At 46.8% G+C, this 23,197-nt stretch overlaps 1 protein-coding gene across 3 annotated transcripts in view; it reads right to left on the bottom strand.

Moving 5' to 3' along the window:
- The window catches only part of ctnna2 (catenin (cadherin-associated protein), alpha 2), a 285,740-nt gene extending 262,694 nt beyond the window's left edge, over positions 1 to 23,046 (bottom strand). For 2 of the 3 annotated variants that reach the window (XR_014740965.1, XM_084687324.1), the window contains exons 1-2: positions 22,830 to 23,046; positions 2,348 to 2,454 (exon numbers count right to left, since the gene is read on the bottom strand). Coding sequence is in view for 2 of the 3 variants with exons in the window: in XM_084687324.1 (XP_084543450.1) it covers positions 2,348 to 2,449 (102 nt within the window). In the remaining variant the exon portion in view is untranslated. The remainder of the gene's footprint in view (positions 1 to 2,347; positions 2,455 to 22,829) is intronic. The other variant, XM_084687323.1, reaches the window with a different exon arrangement.
- Positions 23,047 to 23,197: the final 151 nt, after the last annotated feature.

Here is a 23,197-nt window from a genome sequence, read left to right as displayed (position 1 = left end):
CAGTTGGTTTGCTAAAGGCTTCGTAATTCACTGATTCAGTATTCATTCACTAAATAATAACACATTCACTCATTCTGTGCCATCGATTAGAAGTAGCATAATGTGTATATCACAATTTAATGCAAGTTATTCTCATGTCTGTGGAGGATTTAAAACAGAAAAACTGTATAGATTTGATCACAAATCAAAGTAGCGGTTAACTGATTGATCTCAGTTGGATGCCAATCCATTTTAAACATGTTGTTCATTAGAAGAGCCATACTCAGAAAAGCCTAGGGTGGTTGCAATTTAAATTCCAGTTCACATGATTTGTTCTGAATAAATAATAATGCATTGACAGCGTCCCTAAGTGAGTCATTAATTGACTCAAACAATTGAGTATGTATACCGACAAACATGAATACCGTTTCTAGTCAGAAATTATGAAGGAAAAAAAAAAATTCTATTTTGTGTTTCTGATTAGGATTCATCAGAGGATAAAAATCCATTCAAATCGCTGGTGGTGTGAAGAGAAAATGTATCGAGATCCATATAAAGGAAGATCTGTCCAATTATAATCTGTTTCCATTACATCTGCTTGGCAAAGCTACAAAATGTGTGTGTGTGTGTCAGTGAAAAGCACCTAAAACTGGCCACATCAATCAGCCAGACCTTGTCTCTGGAAACAAACATACGTCTCCTTGTTCAGTCATCCATTCACTATCACATCACCCTGAGCTCTCTGAGCTGTGGAGTTGTGGCTCCTGTCTGGTGCGTGAGTCGGAGGCCTTCAGAAATATGCCACGGTAGGAAGAAAGAAAGCTTTGTTAAGAAGAGGCTGCGAAAGAGGTTGTGTTCGGAAGTTATTTTTTATAATATCGAATACAGGAGGGTGGCAGAGTGCTGTAGAGTAACAATTTAGCAAAAACAGGGAGATAGGGGAGGAAGAGAGAGATCGTTTTGGCCTTCCATGGCTCAAGAATGGCAGTGAGTGGACCCACACATATCCCTCTTCTCTTTCTGACACCTCAATCTGTCCATCCCTTGCTCATAGCCTACATAGCCTGTAGAACGAATCCTTTACTCCCGTCTCTACTAACACACCCACATGCACACACATGAACTCACAAATGCACACATGGTGCACACACACACACTGACACATGCACACGCACACACACACACTGACACATGCACACGCCCACACAAAGAAATTCTGCGATCCGTATGTCGTCCAGTCTGTGTCTGCCATGTGCTGCTCAGTGTGGAGCCCATGGTCTGCTGACAAAGCACTATCCACCACCACGGACAATGTGTGTGTGTGTGCTTGTGTGTGTGTTTACACGTTATTCCAATGGGGGGTAGGGTTCATGACACCAGGTTAACCGTTTCACGGTCAGTGACTTTCAACTGCCCTGAACAAGATTGGTTGTTGCCAATATGACTAGCAAATCATTTGATGGCTAAGCACGCAAACGACAAATAAACCTTTCACAAATAAACAGAAATGGCCATGTGACAGCACTGCCATTATTCTTCCTTCTGTCCTTGTTGTAATGAAACTTCCACACTCTCGGAATAAGCTTTAGAAACATCCACTCGCAATGATATTTTCTTTTCAATACTGCGCTCTGAAGATTGGCTTTGTAAGTTAGACATCCCTTAAAAGTGGAGCAATCCTTCACTCCAACAGAACAATACAAATAAACAAACCAAAACCAAGGAAATGAAAAGAAGACAGAAAAGATAAAACAAGCTGCCAGAGCTTAGAAAGAAAGAAATAACGCCACAATCAATATCAATACAATCAATACAAACAGTAAAACTCTCAAGGGGAGAAAGAACACTTTTGAGAGAGGAGCAGTTTCAAAACAGTGAGGAAGTCTGGCCCTCCCAAATAAAACATCAACAGAAGAGAATGGCCAATAACTGCCCTGAAACAGGTTGATCATCCAATCCTGGAATAATGGATGGTTGCCAAGGCTACCTCTTAGTGAAGAGTTCTCTGTGGAGTCACAAAGAAATGGCTGGCTTACTGGATCTGTTTGTGGAACTATGCTAGTGGTCTATGGCTTCTCTGCCAGGATATAAAGCACACAGATACACAAAGAACACTTTCTCACAAAACCTTAAAACTATCCCAACATACCCCAACTAGAAGGGGTGATAAGCAAGACACTTTACATACCCAGAGCAAGTGATTCTAACCAGTGACAGGAACATTTACCAGTTCTAATAACTATGAGCACAGCCAGCTTGAACAACCTTAACACACTTGCCAGTTGTTACCATTGACACAACTTGCTCTGTCTAGAGACAGTTACCCCCAGCAAGGACATGGCAGGAAGTGAGTTTCGGGGTCTCCTACCTGTGTGACCAGGGGCTCCAGTAGCCTCTCCACTGTCAGGGTGCGGATCTCCAGGCTCTTGGGGTCCCATTTCAGCAGGATGGGAGAAGTAGCAGTCGTCATGGTTCCTGGGGAGCAGACAGGCAAGGAGAGGTTGGGAAAATGTCGTCCAAACACAACAGTTTGTCTGCGTCAAGATGGGCTGGTTCTTATCAGTGAGACTAGGCCCATTCACACCAACGCCAGGAGACAAATACAGTTGTCATCACTAAACCGACAACCGGAAAGTTCAATATTCAATACACTACAAAACATTGTTCATAGCCTCTTTCTCTTACAGTGCTGTGTTAAACAGTGTAGGAACACACACAGAGCAGAGAGGCTGAAGCAGATCACAAGGAGGTATCCCCACATGTCATCTTTCAGTCATTAAAGAATCAGCCATTCCGGGCTGTCTCTGTCCCTGACACTTCACGATTCATAAAAGCGAGTTTAGAGGAGGAATTAGAGGACATTAAACTTAATAGAGGAACTTATTGGAGTTGCTTTAAACTTTAATGTTTCTATCACGATGCTGACTCCATTAAAGGATATCACCACAGGCAACTGCAGCCTTGGTTTCCTCTAAGAGACTGGCAGGAAGACACATTTTTAAATGAACTCTGCCTGGTTATACCAGTGTATGAAATAATACATGATGTGAAACAACTTTTTTTTTTTACCATTTTATATGTGTATTCCAAGTAAAATAAATAGTATTTATCACATTTCCTGTGTCCAAAAAGGTGACCAGATCAGGGGTGATTAAGCCAACAGAGGAGAAGCTTCAGTATGGATGGCATCTACATCATTTCTATGACTTTTATAAAATGTTTATAATTACTTGAAGCTTATTCACAGTCCCCCAGCCCTGTGGCTACCTCAGCTTAAACTGACATGTACCAACTCTGACCCAAGTTGAACACTGGATTTTGTTGTTTCAACACCCATTGACACTTCCCTGTTGTATGACTATGTTTAGCTTGTGTTCTGCACCTCTCTTTCACCAACCGTCTCTGGAGGAGGGGATCCCTCACTGAATTGCTCCTCCCAAGGTTTCTTCCATTTTTTCTCCTCTAGTGAGTTATTCTGGGAGTTTGTCCTCGTCTTCCTTGAGGGTTGAGGTTGGTTGAGGGGCAGTTCTATGGGCGTATGTGAAGCACTCTGTGATATTGCTCGTAAAAAGGGCTATACAAATAAGGTTTGATTTGATTCATGATGCTGGTCAGATCATTATACATATTAAGACTTGGGTTATAATAAATTATACGAGTTGTTACTTGTGAAGGTAACATTGACAGTCCACTTGAATCCCATTTGGCTGACAGAGTAGTAGCCTGATTGCCCATGTGTGACCCGAAACTGCACAGGTGCATAGAATCTGTAGTCTAATTGGCACGGAGGTTTGGTGCTAACCACCCTGTGGTTGAGCTACTGGCAGCTGGTAAACCTAAATACAACTCTGAAACAAATCAAGAACAATAATGCATTTTGAAGGACATACCCAGGGTTACATTGGCTACAAACAAGCTGTGAACACCTTAGGTGAACTTGATGTGTCTACCCAGCAGAAGGACATTCATAGTCCTTACAGTCCAATAGGGCAAACAGAGATCATTCAAACTCACCACAAAATCATTTAAATGCTGTGACAGCAGCCAAATCCATAAAAGGGAAGGAAAACCAACTCTTTGTAAACATTTTCTAATGAGTTACGCCAAATGCTTAACACGATTGAATGAGACTCAGGGACTTGTAATGTGGCTCCCTTTTCAACTGCTTGACATTCAGTACAGAGTAACGGCCTAGATTTGACCATTTGTTCCCTTTTGAAGGACGGAGAAAAGCATACTGATTACTTGGCTGATAAGACACTTAGCGGCTGTGATTACCATAGGAAACTGTGGAAAAATACCACCTACTGTAACTTCCAGAGAGAACTAGAGTAATTGTGCGTGTGCATTTGAGAGTGAAAGAGGGGGGGGGGGGTTGTCGGGAGGGGGAGTTGTTGAGATGAAGAATAAAAACAGGAGTGTGATAATAACTGGAACTGAGAGGAATTTGTACTAAAACTGAACTGGAAAATGACAAAACACTCATCCTGGTAAAACCTATTGCGGCTATATGAAGCAACACATTTAATTAAAACAGCGTAATCCCTGAATGACACACACACACACACAAGCCCAGACACTCACAAAGACACACGTTGGGTGGACTCTTCACAACTTGAACACACGTGCCGAGGAGAGCTCTTGCTATTGTCTTGGGACTTGTGTCTCTGAGCAGCTGGGGGTTACACAGGGTCAGGTTGAGGATGCGTGTGTTTGGGAGGAGAGGGGGGATGTTGCCATAGGGATGAGAAGCTAAGCAACTCCCTGGGGTGTCAGGGCCAGCTGGAATGAGGCAGCAGTGAAGGAGGGGGGCCGCAGGGGGGGTGGGCGTGAGGAGGAGCGCCGTGGATGGTGTGTGGGGGAGCCGGGGGCCCTGAAGGCAGACGGAGGGGGAGAGCTAACTGCAGGCTGGTTGTCACCATCTAGGCTTTGCCCCTCAGAGGCACCGGACCAACAGCTGGATGGAACAGGCTTTAGAACTAAGTGACTTTGAGGGTGCTCGGCATCAAAGCCAGTGGTTAAAGCACCACTTCTGAAATGTCAGGCAGGGTAGGAGAACAGGCACTTCGACGGCTCACCGCCCCCGTCAGATGAACACCCCACGTGTCCTTTCCACTGAAGATTAACATGGGTGCTCAGGTATGACATCTGGCTACCTCTGACATTTCCTGACATTTTCTGACATTTACCAGACCAGCGCTAACTAAGGCACTAAGTAGTGCCCTGTCTCCAGACTGCTTGACTTAATGGGGTGAGCTTGATGCCATTAGCTAACAGGAGTGTTTCCCTCTCATGTCAAGTCATTGTGTAGCTTAGTTCATAAGCAGGCTAGGCTAATCCTGCCTGTTAAGTGCTGGTAAGCAAACAACTATTGGTGTAATTAAACACTGGGGCTACATTTGAAAATGTGACAAGAGCCAGGCGTAAACTGAGGAAATCTTTCTTTCTTTTTCCGGAGACAGGAAAAGAACACCACGCACTGATACTTTTTATATTTAGACAAAGGCGGCTGAACAGTTGGGCATTCAATGTGAGGATGGTTTCGTTCATGTTTAACTTAGTTATCCACCAATGAAATCCTAGTAAAAAAAAAATAATGACACTGGAAGCAGAGAGACACACGCATCCGTGTGACGCAAGTGCTGACGGTCCAACAGGGTCATTGATCTGACCTGTGTGGGTGGACAAGGACACTGTCCACACTGAGATTCTGGAAGACATTTCTGCTTCGCTCTCTTTCCATTCCTACAGTTGAAAGCTATGAAAAGCTCTCTCAATCTCTCTCTCTCTCTCCCTCTCTCTCTCTCTCTCTCTCTCCCTCTCTCTCTCTCTCTCTCTCTCTCTCTCAATCTCTCTCTCTCTCTCTCTCTCTCTCTCTCTCTCTCTCTCTCTCTCTCTCTCTCTCTCTCTCTCTCTCTCTCTCTCTCTCTCTCCTCTCTCTCTCTCTCTCTCTCTCTCCCTCTCTCTCTCTCTCTCTCTCTCTCTCTCTCTCTCTCTCTCTCTCTCTCTCTCTCAATCTCTCTCTCTCTCTCTCTCTTTCTGTCTCTCTCTCCTCTCTCTCTCTCTCTCTCTCTCTCTCTCTCTCTCTCTCTCTCTCTCTCTCTCTCTCTCTCTCTCTCTCTCTCTTTCTCTCTCTCTCTCTCTCTCTCTCTCTCTCTCTCTCTCTCTCTCTCTCTCTCTCTCTCTCTCTCTCTCTCTCTCTTTCTCTCTCTCTCTGTCTCTCTCCCTCTCCTACATTAACTATGCAGATGTCTCTCTGTTCTACATCAGCCATGCAGCCTCTCTCTCTCCCGTCATGTGTCCCAAGCCAGCTGCCTGCTATTCTCTCCAATGGAGTAAGAGGGAGTCTCCCACTGGAGGCCAGCCAGCAGGATTCCAGCATCTGTCGTCACAGAGGAAGTCAATCACCTCTGCTGGAGGAGGAGAGTAATTGGATCAGTTAGCGCAGGCGAACGTCTCCGATGGATAATGACAGTGCTAAACGCGTAGCGTGGATTCCGTCTGATTGGTCTAAATGGCGTTCCGGTGTAACCTTGTGATCTCCCGGGAGAAGCGAGCGCGTACCAGGCGAGCGACTTGAGTGACGCGGATCGTTCTTGGCAGGGACGATGCGAGGTAATGTCACCGTTGGTGCTCCGTCAGCGAATGTGTTCCCAGACGGCTCCTGTCTCTGATGCAGGCTGTCGAGGAGGCTTGGATGGCTTCAATTCAACACACTGTTATCATCATTCCCTCTGATACAACGCAGCACGTTCTCACACATTCTCTCCCAAACACACACATGCACGCGCAACCACAAACTATTCACACACACACACTACCACAAACGGTACACCACACACACACACACACACACAAACATGATATTCACAACTGCAGGCTCACATCCGAGCATTTCTGCGGTTGGGAAACCCTGTGAGCTGTTTGTTCCAGCACTATCACACAGAAAGGGGCAGCGGGAAGATGATGAGTGCATGACGATAACCCCACAGAACAGTCGATGGGAATCTGCCAGATAAAAGGTAAGGCTGCAAAGGCTCAAATATATGTGGTTCACTCCGACCAACACACACACACACTCATACACACACTCATACACAGCCACACTTGTCCTGTACTTCCACACGCTCCTGGCAGTGTTGCTCTGGGGATGGGTGGAACCGGAGGAGGGATGGAGGGGGGAACCTTTGATAGTGGAGCAGAGCACCACGCCCACAGAGCCCAGGCATTGACTATTCCTCCCGTCTAATGAGCTCCCCTCATGTTCAAACCTGCCACGAGAGAGAGAGAGAGAGAGAGAGCGAGAGAGAGAGAGGAGAGAGAGAGAAGGGCGAGGGAGGGAGAGACAAGACGCACAGAAATCAAGGACAGGGAGAAGAGAGAGAGAGGCTGAGAAAAGTAAGAGTGGGAACAGGAGAGAGAGAGACGGAGAGAAAGAGAAAGAGAGTGACAGATACAAAAAGAGAAAGAGAGAGAGAGGCAAAGGGAAGAGAAGGATAGAGATACACAGAGAGGAGGAGAGACAGACACAGAATGAGAGAGAGAGGCAGGGGGAAGAGCAGGATAGAGGGAACCTGGGCCCCCTCCTGTCTGCCTGACACCCATCCAGGGAGATGCGGCCCCACAGCTTTTCATTAAAGCGGCACACGTGCGCAAACATACTAAAATAGCAGGATCCTCTGTGGCAGACAGGACCTATGTTAACACAACACTCATCTCAAATGAGGGCCCCTCACAACTGGCACCGGGTCAGACATAGGTGTCATCATTAGCGGCCTCGCACACTGCCGTGAGGTCCCACTCGTCCCTGGACTGACGAAATAAAACAAACTCCAACACATTAGTCATGAGGTAGAGATCCAGCTTGGACAGCTTTACAGGTCCATGGAATGGGGCTTCTGGGTAATTCCCTTTAGATTGGGAACTGTGTGTGTGTGTGTGTGCTCTAGGCTACAGCTGTGCAGCTCCCTTGCACCTCGACTGTCCAGTCATTAAACTGTAAGTGACGGTGTGGCTGGAAGGGGCCAGTGGATCAGGACTGTCAGGCTGGCTCATCTGGAGCAGCAGTGGGACCAGTATGGGTAAGATGGAGAAATAGAGAGAGAGAGAGAGAGAGAGAGAGAGAGAGAGAGAGAGAGACAGAGAGAGAGAGAGAGAGAGAGAGAGAGAGAGAGAGAGGGCGGGGGGGGAGGGGGGATAGAGAGATAGTTGGAGAGAGATGGAGTGAGAGACAGACAGATAGAGAAAAACAGAAAGAGAGAGAGAGAGAGAGAGAGAGAGAGAGAGAGAGAGGGGGGGGGCAGAGAGAGATAAAGGGAGTGAGGGAGAAGTACTTTAGGTAAGCAGTTCTGTAGGCTGAGCTGTGTTCTGGAGCAGGGTAAACCCATCAAAGAGAATTCTCTGACCTCTTTGTACCAAAACCTCCTCCGCCTGCCCTCCCCTTCAAACGGCTGAGGGGCCCCAGAACAAACAGCAGGTTAGACTGCCTGCCTGCGTGTGTGTGTGTGTGTAACTTGTGTGTGCATGAGTGTGTGAGTGTACAGATTCATGTCAATGAGTAAATCCATACGTTTGTTTGCGTCTGTCTACATGTCTGTCTTGCCGTGTGTGCGTGTTTGTGCTGAAGCTCCACTCGAGTGCTAGCTAGTGAGTCGTTAGAGAAGTGAGCCGTGTGTTTACTGCGCTCATATTTACCAGCTCTTAATCTGCTGTCTAATCCCCACAGCCCCAGGACAGGCTTTTGGGGAGGGACGGATGGCTTTCATGAGCCAAGCTGCACGACATCATCAGAATGAGAAGCTACTAGACCGTCTTTTTTTGGGGGGTTGGGGGGGGTAGGGATTTTCTTTTCTCAAAAAAAAAGGGGAAAATGTGAATCTTCTCATTATGCACACACTTGATGAAATGCCCTGGGATGTGCATGGGAACATTGGGGTGGGGTCTTGCAAATATGCGAGCACAATCGCAGAGGCACGAGCATGCACGCACACTGGGATGAACCTGAACACGCACACACACACAATGCCCCAAAATCGAATGACCTAGTCGGGGTGGGTCAATCCCAGACACCTCCCTTCTGACACCTCCCTGGGCTCATGTCAGTGTCAAAGCTGTGTGCCCCCCCTGCCCCCTGCCCCCCTGCCCCCCTGCCCCCCTGCCCCCCTGCCCCCTGCCCCCTGGCCCCCCTGCCCCCTGCCCCCCTGCCCCCTGCCCCCTGCCCCCTGCCCCCCTGCCCCCTGCCCCCCTGCCCCCTGCCCCCCTGCCCCCTGGCCCCCTGCGCCCTGCCCCCCCTGCCCCCTGGCCCCCTGCCCCCCTGCCCCTCCTGACCGTAGGAGGGTGTTGAATCTGACACGCCTGCAGGACAGTGTGAGAGGTGCGGCCAGGAGGACAGGGGGAGAAGGGAGTGCCTGGGAGCATTACTGGAGTGGTTGCACCGCTCTCCGCGCACACGCGCACACACACATCGCGTCTCACATCCCAGTGGTACATGACGTCACCTGCGGACAGCAATGTTCCAGTGGGGACACCATCAACATCCTCTCACACAACATCAGACATACACAAACACATCAAATATGTACTGCACAAGAACACACACACAAATTACAGTAAGAAGGCCCGCAAATACAAGTCAAGTTTGCACACACACACACACACACACGCACGTACACACGCACACAAACATGTACACTGACACACACAAATCAAGAACACACACAACTGTGAACACACGTACGCAGGAACACACACCTTTCTCTTTGTTTCCACAGTGTTCCCTTTGTTTGTCTCTCCCTACTCATCACAATACAGCCGGCATGCATGGCTACCCAGTTATAAAGCATGAGAATGGGTTAGTGATGGAGGGAGGGAGGGAGGGAGGGAGAGAGAGAGAGAGAGAGAGAGAGAGAGAGAGAGAGAGAGAGAGAGAGAGAGAGAGAGAGAGAGAGAGAGAGAGAGAGAGAGAGAGAGAGAGGGAGAGGGAGGGAGAGGGAGAGAGAGAGAGAGAGAGAGAGAGAGAGAGAGGGAGAGGGAGAGAGAGAGAGGAGGGAAATAAGGAGGGAAAGAAGGAGAGAGAGTGATGTATGGAGGGAGGCAGAGAGAGATTGAGGAGACAGAGTGGGTGACAGAAAGAGGGATAAACATGAGACAGGGACGGAGGGAGATAGAGAGAGGACAGCAGAGAGGGGGTGGAGGGAGAGAGAGAGAGGACAGCAGAGAGGGGGTGGAGGGAGAGAGAGAGAGGACAGCAGAGAGGGGGTGGAGGGAGAGAGAGAGAGGACAGCAGAGAGGGGGTGGAGGGAGAGAGAGAGAGGACAGCAGAGAGGGGGTGGAGGGAGAGAGAGAGAGGACAGCAGAGAGGGGGTGGAGGGAGGAATGAGGGTGAACAATACCAGTCACGTTGCTGTGGAACATTCTGGACCGTGTGGCAGGAGGTTGACAGAAAAATACAACACAGCAGTGTGTAAAAAGCGGTCCAGAACTGGACAGCTGGGGCGAATCTGCAGGGGACACATCGCTCCCATCATTTTTCTATCATACGTCAGCTTGTTTTTCTCCTGGCGTGGGACCTTGTGTTTATTGTTAGCTATTTTATTGCTCATTAAACAAGATTATTAGCTTTGGTGACGCTGATGTCAGCATTCTGGAAAGCACAGACAACCGTTACCATAGATTTAAAGTAATTACCTCAGCTGGCCAGGTGCAGACTGTGGATCTGTGTGTGTGTGTGTGGGTGTGTGGGTGTGGGTGTGGGTGTGTGTGTGTGGGGGTGTGTGTGTGTGTGTGTGTGTGTCTGTCTGTCTGTGAGTGTGTGCATGTGTGCACATCTGTGTGTGTATTTGTTTGACTATTATTGTGGATACCAGAATTCCCCTTATGAATATTAAATTAAAGAGGGTTGGAATTATAATAAGTGTTGGGGATCATTTTAGTGTTTATGCTAGAAACCAGGGTTTTGTTAGGATAAGTGTAACTTTTGAGTAAATTGTGCGTGCTCACAAGAATAGTACAACAAAAATGTGTGTGTGTGTGTCAGGCAAGATTTAATTTCAAGTGAGAAGTCAGTGAGTCCCTTTGTATCTAGGATACAGCCAATAAAACGAGTCCCCACCCACGGCCCACCTCAGTCCTGTGACATTCCTTTCCTTTTCTCTCGCTGAGATCGCTTCTCCCTCTTCTCTCCCTCTCATCCTTTTATTCTCCCTCTTCCTATCATTCTCTCTCATCCACTCTCTCTCTCTCTCTCTCTCTCTCTCTCTCTCTCTCTCTCTCTCTCTCTCTCTCTCTCTCTCTCCTCTCTCTCTCTCTCTCTCTCTCTCTCTCTCTCTCTCTCTCTCTCTCTCTCTCTCTCTCTCTTTCTCTCTCGGTCTATAAGTTTCATTCACTCTCTATCTCTCTCCCTTCTCTCTCTACATCCCCCTCTACGTGCCAATGTGTATATTGTGTGTAAAGCCCTTGGACAACCAACCCTACACTAATACAACCTTCACCAAATCTTTATCCTAAAATTCCTTGAAAGTTACAAAACCCAGTACAGTCCCAACATGTCTCTGGTTGACAGGCTCCCACAAGAGAAGCTGGATCAGTCAGAGTTGCTCCTTAGCTGTTTGCAGGGCTCAACTGACACCACAGCTCAGGAGAACCCTTCCCCTTCCAAAAGGGGTCTTCAGCTGGTTGTCAGTGCCTCTCAGACATGGCGTGGGGGGGACAGGGCGTGTGCCAGCTGTGTCTCCCGGTGCTGGCCTCCAGCCACCTCACGCTCAAAGGCCTCAGACCTCCCCCCTCGGCTCCCCCCACAACAACACAAGCATTTTCACATCCAAATGACGCGAGCCCAGCAATGAGCTGAGCTCACCAGGCTCCCAAAATTCACCAGTGTCCAGAGACACCTTCGTTAGCCTTGTTGCAGCTGGGAATTCAAATGGAGCTTCACAAGCACACGCACACCCTGCACACAGCGGCCCATTTGAAAGTTCACGACCAAGTCAAAGAAAGATCCATAACAAATTCTAATTCAAACTGAGGTCTCAACTTTGTTGACATGTTTACTGTCTGTGCATTTCCATCCCATCAACATCAACAATGATTTGCCCCGTGACAAACAAAGCTTGCCTACCAAGTAAACATACAACAAAGCAGGCCTATACCTTACTTCATCAAACAGTTTTGCAAACGCGCACGCAAGCACCTCGGCGTCTTATGGCGATGACAGCTCAAAAGGGAGACGGCGTGCTGAGTCGCAGGTCGTTGTTGCTATCGATCCAGGGCCTCTTCCATGAGTTCCTCTCATTCACGGATTTGTTAGCAACATCAGACAGGGAGGAGAGGAAAGAGCGGAGTTATCGAGTCCTGGTATTCCCTCTGACAAAAACAGAGCACTCCTGGCGAGGCGGGCTGGACACAGACTGAGACGGTCAATAAGAGTTAGAGATGACAGACGGCTGTGGAGGAGGGAGGGAGGGAGGGAGGGAGGGAGGGAGGGAGGGAGGGAGGGAGGGAGGGAGGGAGGGAGGGAGGGAGGGAGGGAGGGAGGGAGGGAGGGAGGGAGGGAGGGAGGGAGGGAGGGAGGGAGGGAGGGAGGGAGGGAGGGAGGGAGGGAGGGAGGGAGGGAGGGAGGGAGGGAGGGAGGGAGGGAGGGAGGGAGGGAGGGAGGGAGGGATACTGTGTGCGATGAAAGAGCAGGAGGGGGAAAGCCAGGGATGGAAGGAGAGACGCAGGGAAGAACAGTGGGATGTCACGGAAGGAGAGAAGACCTGTCAAGTCAAACTGAGTTCAGTTGGGGGCGGGGCGGGGAGGGAGCGTAGGGATTTGGCATCTTGGCAAAGTGGCACACCAGCTGAGATCCTCACTGAACACTCATCATGGTGTCTTGGATTCCTTTCAAAACCACAGAATAGAAATCAATCCCATCCTTAGCCCTCTGCCCAGCCTGTGGCTCTGTTGGTGAGGTGAGCGGGCAACCTGTGTCGTCTACAAGGCTTCTGGTAGCAGCTGTCCGTCATGGCCTGTTACCAAGGACACAGAAACTAGGCTAAACTACAAGAGATCAGATACAAGTACAGGAGATACCCTAAATATCAGAGATAATCTTCACACACAACCACCCGTATTAAATACGGTGAACACAAGCACACTGCCAAATGCTACAGTCGCAGCCCACACAAACACTCCAAATACAAAAACAAAAACACGCCAAACCCTCGCAGCCACACACAACCACACGTACTGAATGTGCTTACTCCTACTCTGAAGATCCAGACTTACTAAAGAACCAGCACAAGAACCACACTCATATCTGGGGAAATCTCCAATCCGCTTACTGAGATGACAATGTATTGTGTTTCTTTCTACTTAACATGACATGTCATTTGGACTGCAGTCAGCTGACAGCAGATGTCCATCAGGCGTTGCGTAACAGCGAGCTTGGGCCCACTGGCCCAGCATTCAGGATCTACCTCAGGCTGTGCCAGAGCGTCTATAGAGAGCAGGGCTCCACCTGACACTGGCAATGTCTGCAGGATAGCTTTCCATTGGGTTACCTCTGTTGAGGTATTGATAATTGAACTGCATTGCATTTTATTGCACTGAATTGAATTGTCAGATGAATCCCTCGAGTGGCTCAAGGCAGGACACTGCACAGATATTAAAAAGTTTCAAACACAGTGACGTGATGACTCTGTTTCCTTCTTTACGGACTTATGGAGCTGTGACAGTAAATGGGAAAAAATACAACAAAATACTGAAAACATGCTAAATGAGTGTGAACTACAGCATCCATTCATTTGGTCTTGATGAGGTCATAGTCTTATTCCCTGTCAGTCAGGCCATGTTGACACAGATTACTGATTCTAGCCCTACACCATAAATTAGGTCAATGCCATGATAAGTATCTATGGGTTGGTGTGTGTGTGTGTGTGGGGGGGGGGGTTACAAAATAAGGTCAAACCTATACCAGCTTTGTGTGTGCATGCACACGCGTGTCCCCAACATGAACGATGCTTTACCGCATGAATGCTCAATACGCCCCCCCCCCTCCCTCCCCCATCTGTCACCCCTCCTCTTTCTTCCTGCCTTTCGAACAACAAACAGGAAAGAACGCTACATCTTGTTGACTGTGTCGTCTCCTTGCTGACAGTGGTCGCCTGCACATCTTCACAAAACTACTCAGAGATTATGTTTGTTCAATATCTTACCAAATCACTTCCCGGCAGCTTTTCAAATGCTCTCTCTCTCTCTCTCTCTCTCTCTCTCTCTCTCTCTCTCTCTCTCTCTCTCTCTCTCTCTCTCTCTCTCAATCTCTCTCTCTCTCTCTCTTTCTCTCTCTCTCTCCTCTCTCTCTCTCTCTCTCTCTCTCTCTCTCTCTCTCTCTCTCTCTCTCTCTATCTATCTCTATCTCTTTCTCTCTCTCTCTCTCTCTATCTCTCTCTATCTCTCTCTCTCTCTCTCTCTCTCTCTCTCTCTCTCTATCTCTCTCTCCCTCTCTCTCTCTCTCTATCTCTTTCTCTCTCTCTATCTCTCCATCTCCCTCATCCCCTCTCTCTCTCTCTCTCTCTGTCTCACTCGGTCTCTTGTCTCTCACCCAATTCACTGGCTACGATTGCAATGTCTGGTTAAGTTACACTGAGGTAAAAAGATTGTAGCTATGATATGCTCAGAGCCCACTTCCACTAAGCTGGGTGGGTAAGAATATGACAGCAAAGTTAAGAGAGCAGCTTCACAGTGACGCAAAGTTATGATGACTCAAAGACAGGCTCTCTCAATAATTAATAAGTGCAGTCAAAAAAGTGTCCTTTTTCCAGCAAAACTTGCACTTTGTAGCAATATCCCTCTCCCTCTCTCTTCCTGAAATTGTGTAAGTCCTAAATAAGTATCTGCCGACCGCCTAATGCAAGTGTCAGAATAGTAAACTTCCTAAAGTACAGCAGTCTGCTTACAGAAGTGTGGAAATCCATGTCTATACAATGTGACATCACACGCCTGGGAGTTCAGAAATCCAGCTATCCTTTCAAATTATTAGGGAGGTAATATGTTGACACTGCAGTGGCCCAGATTCAGAGCCTCTAGGCGTGCACATACGCACACGCACACACACACACACATATTCATATACTCACACACAGTTTGGCTAGTAAAGTGGAAAAGTCTCTGAAGCAGCAGTCGAGGCTCAAACTGTCATATCGCTGCTCTCCAGAGTTGGAGTTTCAAAGCATACACACACACTCACTACACACACACACACACACGCAGAGAGAGCGCAACACAACCTAACACACATACATGCCACAGAGCAACCAGAGTAGGCTGATCAAAGCAGCAGGGAACATTTGTGAGGCCTCAGAGCACACCCCAACACACACACTCACACACCCCAACACACACCCCAACACACACACACACTCACACACTCCCCAAACATATTCATACTGTGCAGGTTCAATAGAGATGCAGTGTCACAACACAGCAGTGAGAAGCCTGCTTAAAGGATGAGGAGAAGAGCTGTGATCTTCACCTTGATGATCACCTTCATAAATCAAAAGGCAACTCATCTTGGAGACGCCATGGAAGGGGGACGCACAACACTAATGTGCAACTATCACCACGCTTTTATGAGCGCTGGAATCTCTGAGCTTTGAATAATTGAGCCAAATCAATTCCTAGTCATCCATGGTTTTCACCATCCCACCCTACATCCACCCACACACCACCCCTTCCCACCCCACCCTACCCTACCCCCATCCACACACCACCCCTTCCCACCCCACCCTACCCTAGCCTACCCCCACCCACCCACACACCACCCCCCTCCCTTGCTGGAATCTACACATGCTACAAACGATGCAATGAATCAAAGTCGCATCACAGTGGTGTGACATCTGTGTTAGTGGCTTTCAAGGCAGTGTGGTCCTCACAGAATACAGATCAGACTCAGACTAATCACCAGCCTCCCAGCCCAGCCCACCAGCCTCCCAGTCCCAGCCCACCAGCCTCCCAACCCAGCCCACCAGCCTCCCAGTCCCATCCCACCAGCTCCCCGGCACTGCTCTTTAATGCCCAGCCCAGATGCAGTGGGAGATCCAAAGAAGGTAAGGCTCCACAGATCAGTCAGCCTTTCCCTCACATGGCAGACCAGATCCTTCTTTATTGTGGTTGAGAAACAAATGATCCGTCGTACACATTTTCTTTCCACTGCAGGTCTCATTAGTAAATAAAAAGGCCACAATGACAGAATCAGATTGCTTTTCCGACAAAATTACGGTTTATATTCTTTATTAGCTTATTTTCTGCAACAGATTTATCAGGTTTAAACCAAGAACATTTTTCACAACTGACAAGACTGACATGCAATTTGGTTCTGGTCTGAATGAGATTGTCAGGATTTATCTTTTTTGTTCTACTGGTTGAAAATTATTTTGGGAAGGCTTTGGACTTGCTTTGTATGTTTTCTGTCGACGAGCTGCGGCACGAAAGGAGAAGTAGATGAGGAACAACCTCTGGTGTCTTTGGATGGGTGTCTGTAGTAGTCACACAACCACTAGCCCTGCCTCCAACACACACACACACTCACTCTTTCTGGACGTAAATTAATTTTCCAATTTCACGCTACTCCCCCTAATTATTCCTTTTCAAAACACCAAAGGCAGTCTTTGTAGAACATTAGAAGTAGAACCTGCAGGTGAAGCGGACAACATGGAGAACGTGGGGCTGTCTTCCAGCAGCACCCTGAAACTCTTTGATCCAACAACACAGTCAGCGCCACAACCACCTACAAGCACGCTGACTGTCAAATCACACACATAACATTCCTAACAATACAGCTTTCCTTCCTACGTGCGCAATCATTTGTATTTTCTTAAGAAACATCATTTAGCACCCTGGGGTCTGTCTCTGTGTGTGTGGGGGGATCAAATGCCACCTGCTGCCTGCTTGTGGAGTATAGCCAGGCTCAGCCAGAGCACAGGGGGGGAGTCATGTTGAAGACGTGGGCATGGACTGACAGGAGATAAGCCACATAACAAAACTTTGGCACTGCAATATTTAATCCAAATGTAATAAATTGATGAAATTAAAAACAAAAACCAACGCAGTGTCTATTCACTTCCCATTTTTGTGTCTTAAAAAAGGATATTCATAAGGCTTTGGATTGAGTTTTGCACAATTCATTTCCTGTTGTTGTTATTATTATTGTTGTTATTGTTATTGTTCTATGTTGGCTCTTTAGTGCTTTGGCATTCTGGCAAAGTGATTCATCACGTATGCACGGATTAAATGTAAATTGGCTTCTGCGAACAACTTCATTTGTGAAAGACTGGGTTTGTATTTCCACCACACGTGAAACAAAGAAATCCATGTCACATGCAGTATTCACACATATTTTGACGGCACGAACCATGACTCTACAGGAAAGAGAGTGTGTGCGAAAGAGATTATGAATGGAAGGGTTGATTGACAGATGGTGTTCTCTGTAGAAAAAAGGGGGGCGTTCAAATGTGAAATTTCCGAAAAAGAATGGTGGGGGAATATGACCGTGATAAAAAGAGAGATGGGGTTGAAAAAGACAAAAAAACACAGCCCCTGTTGAACAAAAGACACATTACCACAGAGACGTGTGAACTGTAGGGGAGGAGCAAAGCCTGAACAGGGGGCCACACTGAGTTCCAGATGCATTTTGTGTGTGTGTGTGTGTGTGTGTGTGTGTGGAGAGAGAGACAGTGCTAAACCAGGGACAATGGAGATGGGGGGGTGGGCAGACGGCGCCTGCCTCTGAGCCCTCCAGCTAGATTCTCCTCTCCGATTTACTGCAAATGGAACTACAGGGACAACAGGGCAGGGAGAAGGAATAAACAAGAGAGAGAGAGACAGAGATATGAGAGAGAGAGAGAGAGAGAGAGAGAGAGAGAGAGAGAGAGAGAGAGGGAGAGGTGAACACAGGAGGTGAAGGACTGAACGGAATAAAGAAAAAGGGTGTGTTCATCTGTCTGCACAGCAGAGACAGCGAGGGAGAAGTAAAGAATTGAAGAGAGAGATAGAAGAGAGCGAATAAGAGAGGGAGAGCGAGAATGAGAGAGAAAAGTAGAGAGAAAGAGTAGATATGCCCAGAGTGCCATGAAGGAACATCAAGGATAGGAATATCCCATCCTCACTGTCGCACAGCAAACAAAAGTTTGTGCTGATAGAGACTAGACTGTGTACTGTAGGGCCCGCATGGATTTGAAATCCAAAGGAAACAATGCACACGACTCATGCAATCATTTATTTCAAAAACAGACTTGTTCTCAAGTCTAATAGTGTCAAGTTTACTAAACCTAGAAAAATTGCTGAACAAGTCCAACCCCATGAAGGAATGAAGAAGGAATGACTCCTGAGAGCAGTAATCGAACCGCATGCTCCACCATTTAAATTGCTACAAATTAAATCCCTTCAAAAGTGTCTGCTTTTAAAGGGCAGCGTCTCCATCTCATTACCGTCAGAATGGCAGCCAGTGGAAAGCCACGGGCTGGTTCGTCACGCTGGATCTCAACACCCAGAGCCTGTGACTGGCTCCAGTCTGGAACGAAGGCAGCCCAGGTCAGACAGCAGTCTGCAGGGCTGCAGGCAGGTGATTCAAAGGGGCCAAATAAGTCAGGATCCCGAGGCTAGAGGTGATGGAAAAACTCTAAAAACACTGACGAAGCTCAAGGTCTTTCAAAGGTGAGCCTCGACTGCTCTGGAAAAGGCTCCGATGAAGGAACGAAAATGAATCTTGATGCACTGCAGTCACCTCTGGTTGAAAGGCTTCCATAAGAGCAGCTGATCACAGCCCTGATTCATCTGCGCTTCTTCTGAAGGACATCAAACTATGTCATGGTGATCAAAATGCTCTGCAGGGCTTCCACTGTGAAGGGTCACAGCAATGACACTGTGGCTTCAGAGATATAGAGAGCTGTCAACCATCTGTTTCCATAACACAGGCTGATGGCCAACAAACTCTGGTGTTACGTGCTTCATCTAGACTACTGGAAGGACAAGAAAGACATTTGAGGCTTGGGTTGCAAAGTCACTTAGACTGCTCTCCCCTGGCGGTCTCCCTCGAAAATTATCCAAAGAGTTTTCTTTTTAACGACGAATGGGATTTGACACAGTCCTAAAGTGAGATTATTCTGGACTCTGAAGGGTAAAATGTAAAGGCTCTGTAGTCACTCAAGCCAAGGGCATAGAGTTGCAGAGGTTCAAAGTGGGCACTTGGAGAGGACAAGGTGATCCAAACGTTGTGTCTGATGAAACAGGCTTCCACTCTGCAATCAACGCTGTCAGTTAGTGAACGTAGAGAGGTTGGCTACTTGTCAATGAAGCCACCGACATCCAAGAGAGAGGCAGAGAACAAGAAGACTGCATTAACATTCTATCTTGTCAAAATCAATAACGCCTGCGATAAAAAGAGGAGGGATATCTTTATACCGGGAGAGGTTCATTAAATATTCTTAATGAAAAATCGGAGTTATAGACACCCTGAAACAGAGTTATAAACGCCGTACATCTCCCCTGTCCCTAGACACCGTACACTGGACATTTTCGGAGATTAGGTCTATTTTCTGGAATGGACCTGTGTTTTTAATGTTATTGTTAGTCTCCATCCACCTAATTTCTCCCTAACCCAAACCCTTTCTAATTAGGCCAATAGGGGCTTTATCACAGGTAATTGCACCCCCTTAATTACTTAAGTTTCTATCAGAGAAGCGCTTTCATTTTGCAAGAGGGGTGTTTGCTTTCTGTGCCCAAAATACTTCCAAGGACCGATTCATCAACTGAACGCCCCAAAACAAAGTGCCTCGGCAGTAAGCACTGAAATGCAATAAGCAGCTAATTACAATAAAAGACTCAAGTTTAGTTCATTTGACGGTTTGCGCCTGGCCTGACAACTAGACTTCTTGATATTATTCTAATGCAAATAATATGATTGATGAAGTCATTCTTTTGTGTTGTTGGGTTTGCTAACCAGTGTCCATAGACACCTAGGCCCTGACTGGTGGCACGTGTCGTCTTTGACTGCTTGACACAAACATGAGAGTGCTGCTGAACAGTGGAGTCCAATGCTTCCATTCTCCCAGACTTAAGTGGTTGCTGTCAGGCCGTACTCCTCCCATGGCAATACTGTCACGAGATCATCGCTATGAATCCTAAGGTCACTTCATGTGGGCTCTTAAAAAAGCTGAGCAATCCAAAATGCAACCAACTGAAATCACTGGGCCGAGCAGAACTAAAGAAAGTGATTTACTTGGAGCACAGAGGTCTTTGAAAACGAGGCACTAGGCAAGCATCAATTAAAAGTAGATTGGGGTGATACAATGATCTTGATAAGACATCCTCAGAGTTACTGAATTTTGCATAAAAAATATGGTTGAGTCATAACATGGTAAACTCAAGCCTGCTATATTTGATATTACAGCAATGTAACTAATTAAGTAGGCTTATCTCACACAATACAGTTTGCCCAAACCTTATTTAAAACAACTGTCTGATACAATGATCAAAATAATGGACTCTTGTATTATGTGAAGGTATAGTATTTGATGTGCGGTATAAGCTGAAATTGATATGTTGGATTCACACGTCAATGCTATTGATTCCTCCAAACAGATACAAGAGTTTGCTCACAGTTTTCAAGTAAGCTCATTGCCCCCTTCAAGACCTTGAGAGCGTTGAAATGTTTAGAGTTGGAATGAAAGACTGAGCTCTTCTTCTCTAGTGGTGCATAACTCTACTAGTATAGAGATACTATGGCTACCCTGAGATTGTCCAGCAGCAGACGTGCCCTGCAGGCATGGCCTTGTCTCCCAGGATACACTTTGTTATGGTGAAAGTCCACAGGCTGGTGCTCTATGGAACTAAGCCACAAATCTAACTCTGTCTAAACAAAAACCAAGATACAGGACCATGTTTTATGTTCTGACACTACTTTCAATCAAAGTATTGCGCTGCACTTACTGTCATACTGTCTGTGACATAACAACACAACATACAAAAGAGTCCCTATTAACCTACATGTGTTGATAGGGACTGTAGGGAAAATATTTATGAATTAGCCTATACATTTTAAATAAATTGCTCAACAGTGTGTGCAATGCATTTGCCTATAAGATTAGGTGGTGCAATTTCCCATTCATATAGGAATAAACTGTACGCCTGTGTGTTCTATTCAAATTAAGTAAATGGAAAAATTCACTTTCATGTTCCCTAAGAGAAACATTCAAAAATCCATTGAGAAAAACACAACCATAGGCTACATGTATTCAACACTCTCAGTGAGTGTCCTGTCCGCATGCCTTCACGCCAATCAAAAGTTCACGTTCTAAATGCGGCCACTTTCTGACCCCCAGAGCCCATGGTAGATTCCACACACGGCTCCGGTTACCGGGGTCATAATGTGGCAAACTACACACTGAGTCACAACTCCAGCTGTACACCTCACAAGACCGTTTCGCAGAGAAAAGCCAAGAAGAAATGCTAACACGCAGCTTGAGCCACAGAGCATAGAGAGATATAGGCTACCGACTGACGAACACAACAGTCGATCGTCTAAATTTATGGTCGATCTGACCTCGATATTAAACATGATTGATCAACTGTGTATTTTACCAATAGCCTAATAGAACAACCACGTAGCCTACTGTTTTGTTTTTGTGTGTTTACAGCCTACTCATGTTTGATAATAGAACGGAAAGCATGACTATTCAAGATTATTAACCAGGCTTATATTACAAGCAAGTCGCCCCAAAACTAATTCAGACTGTTCACCCAACATAATGCAAAATCAAGCTGTTTTCAAAAGTGTTTCTGAGCACCGACAATACCGACTAAAGTGTGTAGCAAAGGCTAATAATACCGGTGCTTCTTTTGCAATCTACAATCCACTCATAGCGTAGCCTAGCTGTAGTGAAGTTGATATTTAAAAAATAACCTAATAAACTAGCTCACAAATACCACAACAGTTCACTGCCAAGGCCAACAGAAACGATAAACTAAATGTCCATGTTTGTACGACTGAAAGGGCAGGACTCAATCTAGGGAGCACTAGCTCTACCCGAAAAGCCAACTAAAGGCGTCTGTGTAGCCTACCTGAACCTAACCATCAAACAAGCAAGTTACAGTACCTTATTAAAAATTCAAAATGATTCCGCTAGGAAGAGATAAGTAGTCTTCCCAGGAATGTTATAGGATGGAATTTTTAAATTAACGGCTGTTATTTAGACCTAATGCATGAGCACATGTTTGTAATTTTGACAAAAGCATAACCCAGACAAAGAATTAGCGGGCATCGTTATCCGGGATATATGAGAGCGGAAAGCGCACCGACAATAGAAGGTGGTCCAGATGAGAGGATGCTGATTTGAGATTCATAAAATAGTGGCAAATTAAACTGCAACCCCGATGTATTTGGAGACAATGTTGAACGTGTATTCAGGACCACAGTTGAATTAGTTTTTTTCACCGATATTCGCTATAATAAAGGTGACAAGGCAGTCCGAGCTAAGGACTATGCTAAGCTAGCTCGAGCCATCGGAGGCTCGCGAAAGCAAGGCTGTCAGAGTAGTCTTCAGCACCGTGTTTGTTGGATGGTACCCGGCGGCTTTGAAAACAGATAGCTTGCTTCACAAACAATACTTCGGTTATGCCAGTTGCGACGTAACTAAATAAGTAAACGTGTAGTGACACAGGTCACCTTCGTAACAGACTGGTTTTACATCTGGAAACAAACTCAAATATCAGGAAAACTGCTAAAATTTGAATGTGAATGCTCATTCATTGCCAGACCCAGCCAGAAGCCGTGAGACAGCAAGACAACCCGGGTGTTTGAAGCTGGCTTTCGTACCTACCTTATTAAAATGACAGTTCTTTCACTCCAATAAAATACGTATAATGTAGACTGTGATTAATGGTGTATTCCGAAACGGATAGCCTTCTCAATATCTTCCCGTGGAACGCCTAAATCCGTGCGCTTTCCTTTCGGTCAGTGCTGAATCTGAAACACTACACGCGCGGCTGTCGGTATCTAGGAAATACTTCTCCTCTACGCCGCTCCCTGCCAAATAATGACCCCTCCCACCACACGGTCTGAAGCCACAGAGAAGACAGGTGCCGATTGTGCGCAGCTCGGTGGAAGAGGGTGTGCCTTGCCAAATAGTGAGGTAGGCTACATTGAAAGGGCCGTCAAATCAGAGGACTCGCTCTCATCCCCGCATGC

This window comes from Hypomesus nipponensis, chromosome 22 (assembly GCF_054491055.1).
Source record: "Hypomesus nipponensis isolate SF chromosome 22, ASM5449105v1, whole genome shotgun sequence".
In the NCBI taxonomy this organism is placed as follows: Eukaryota; Metazoa; Chordata; class Actinopteri; order Osmeriformes; family Osmeridae; genus Hypomesus; species Hypomesus nipponensis.
The sequence above is the reverse complement of the archived record's forward strand: the minus strand, read 5'-3'. Positions and strand labels throughout refer to the sequence as shown.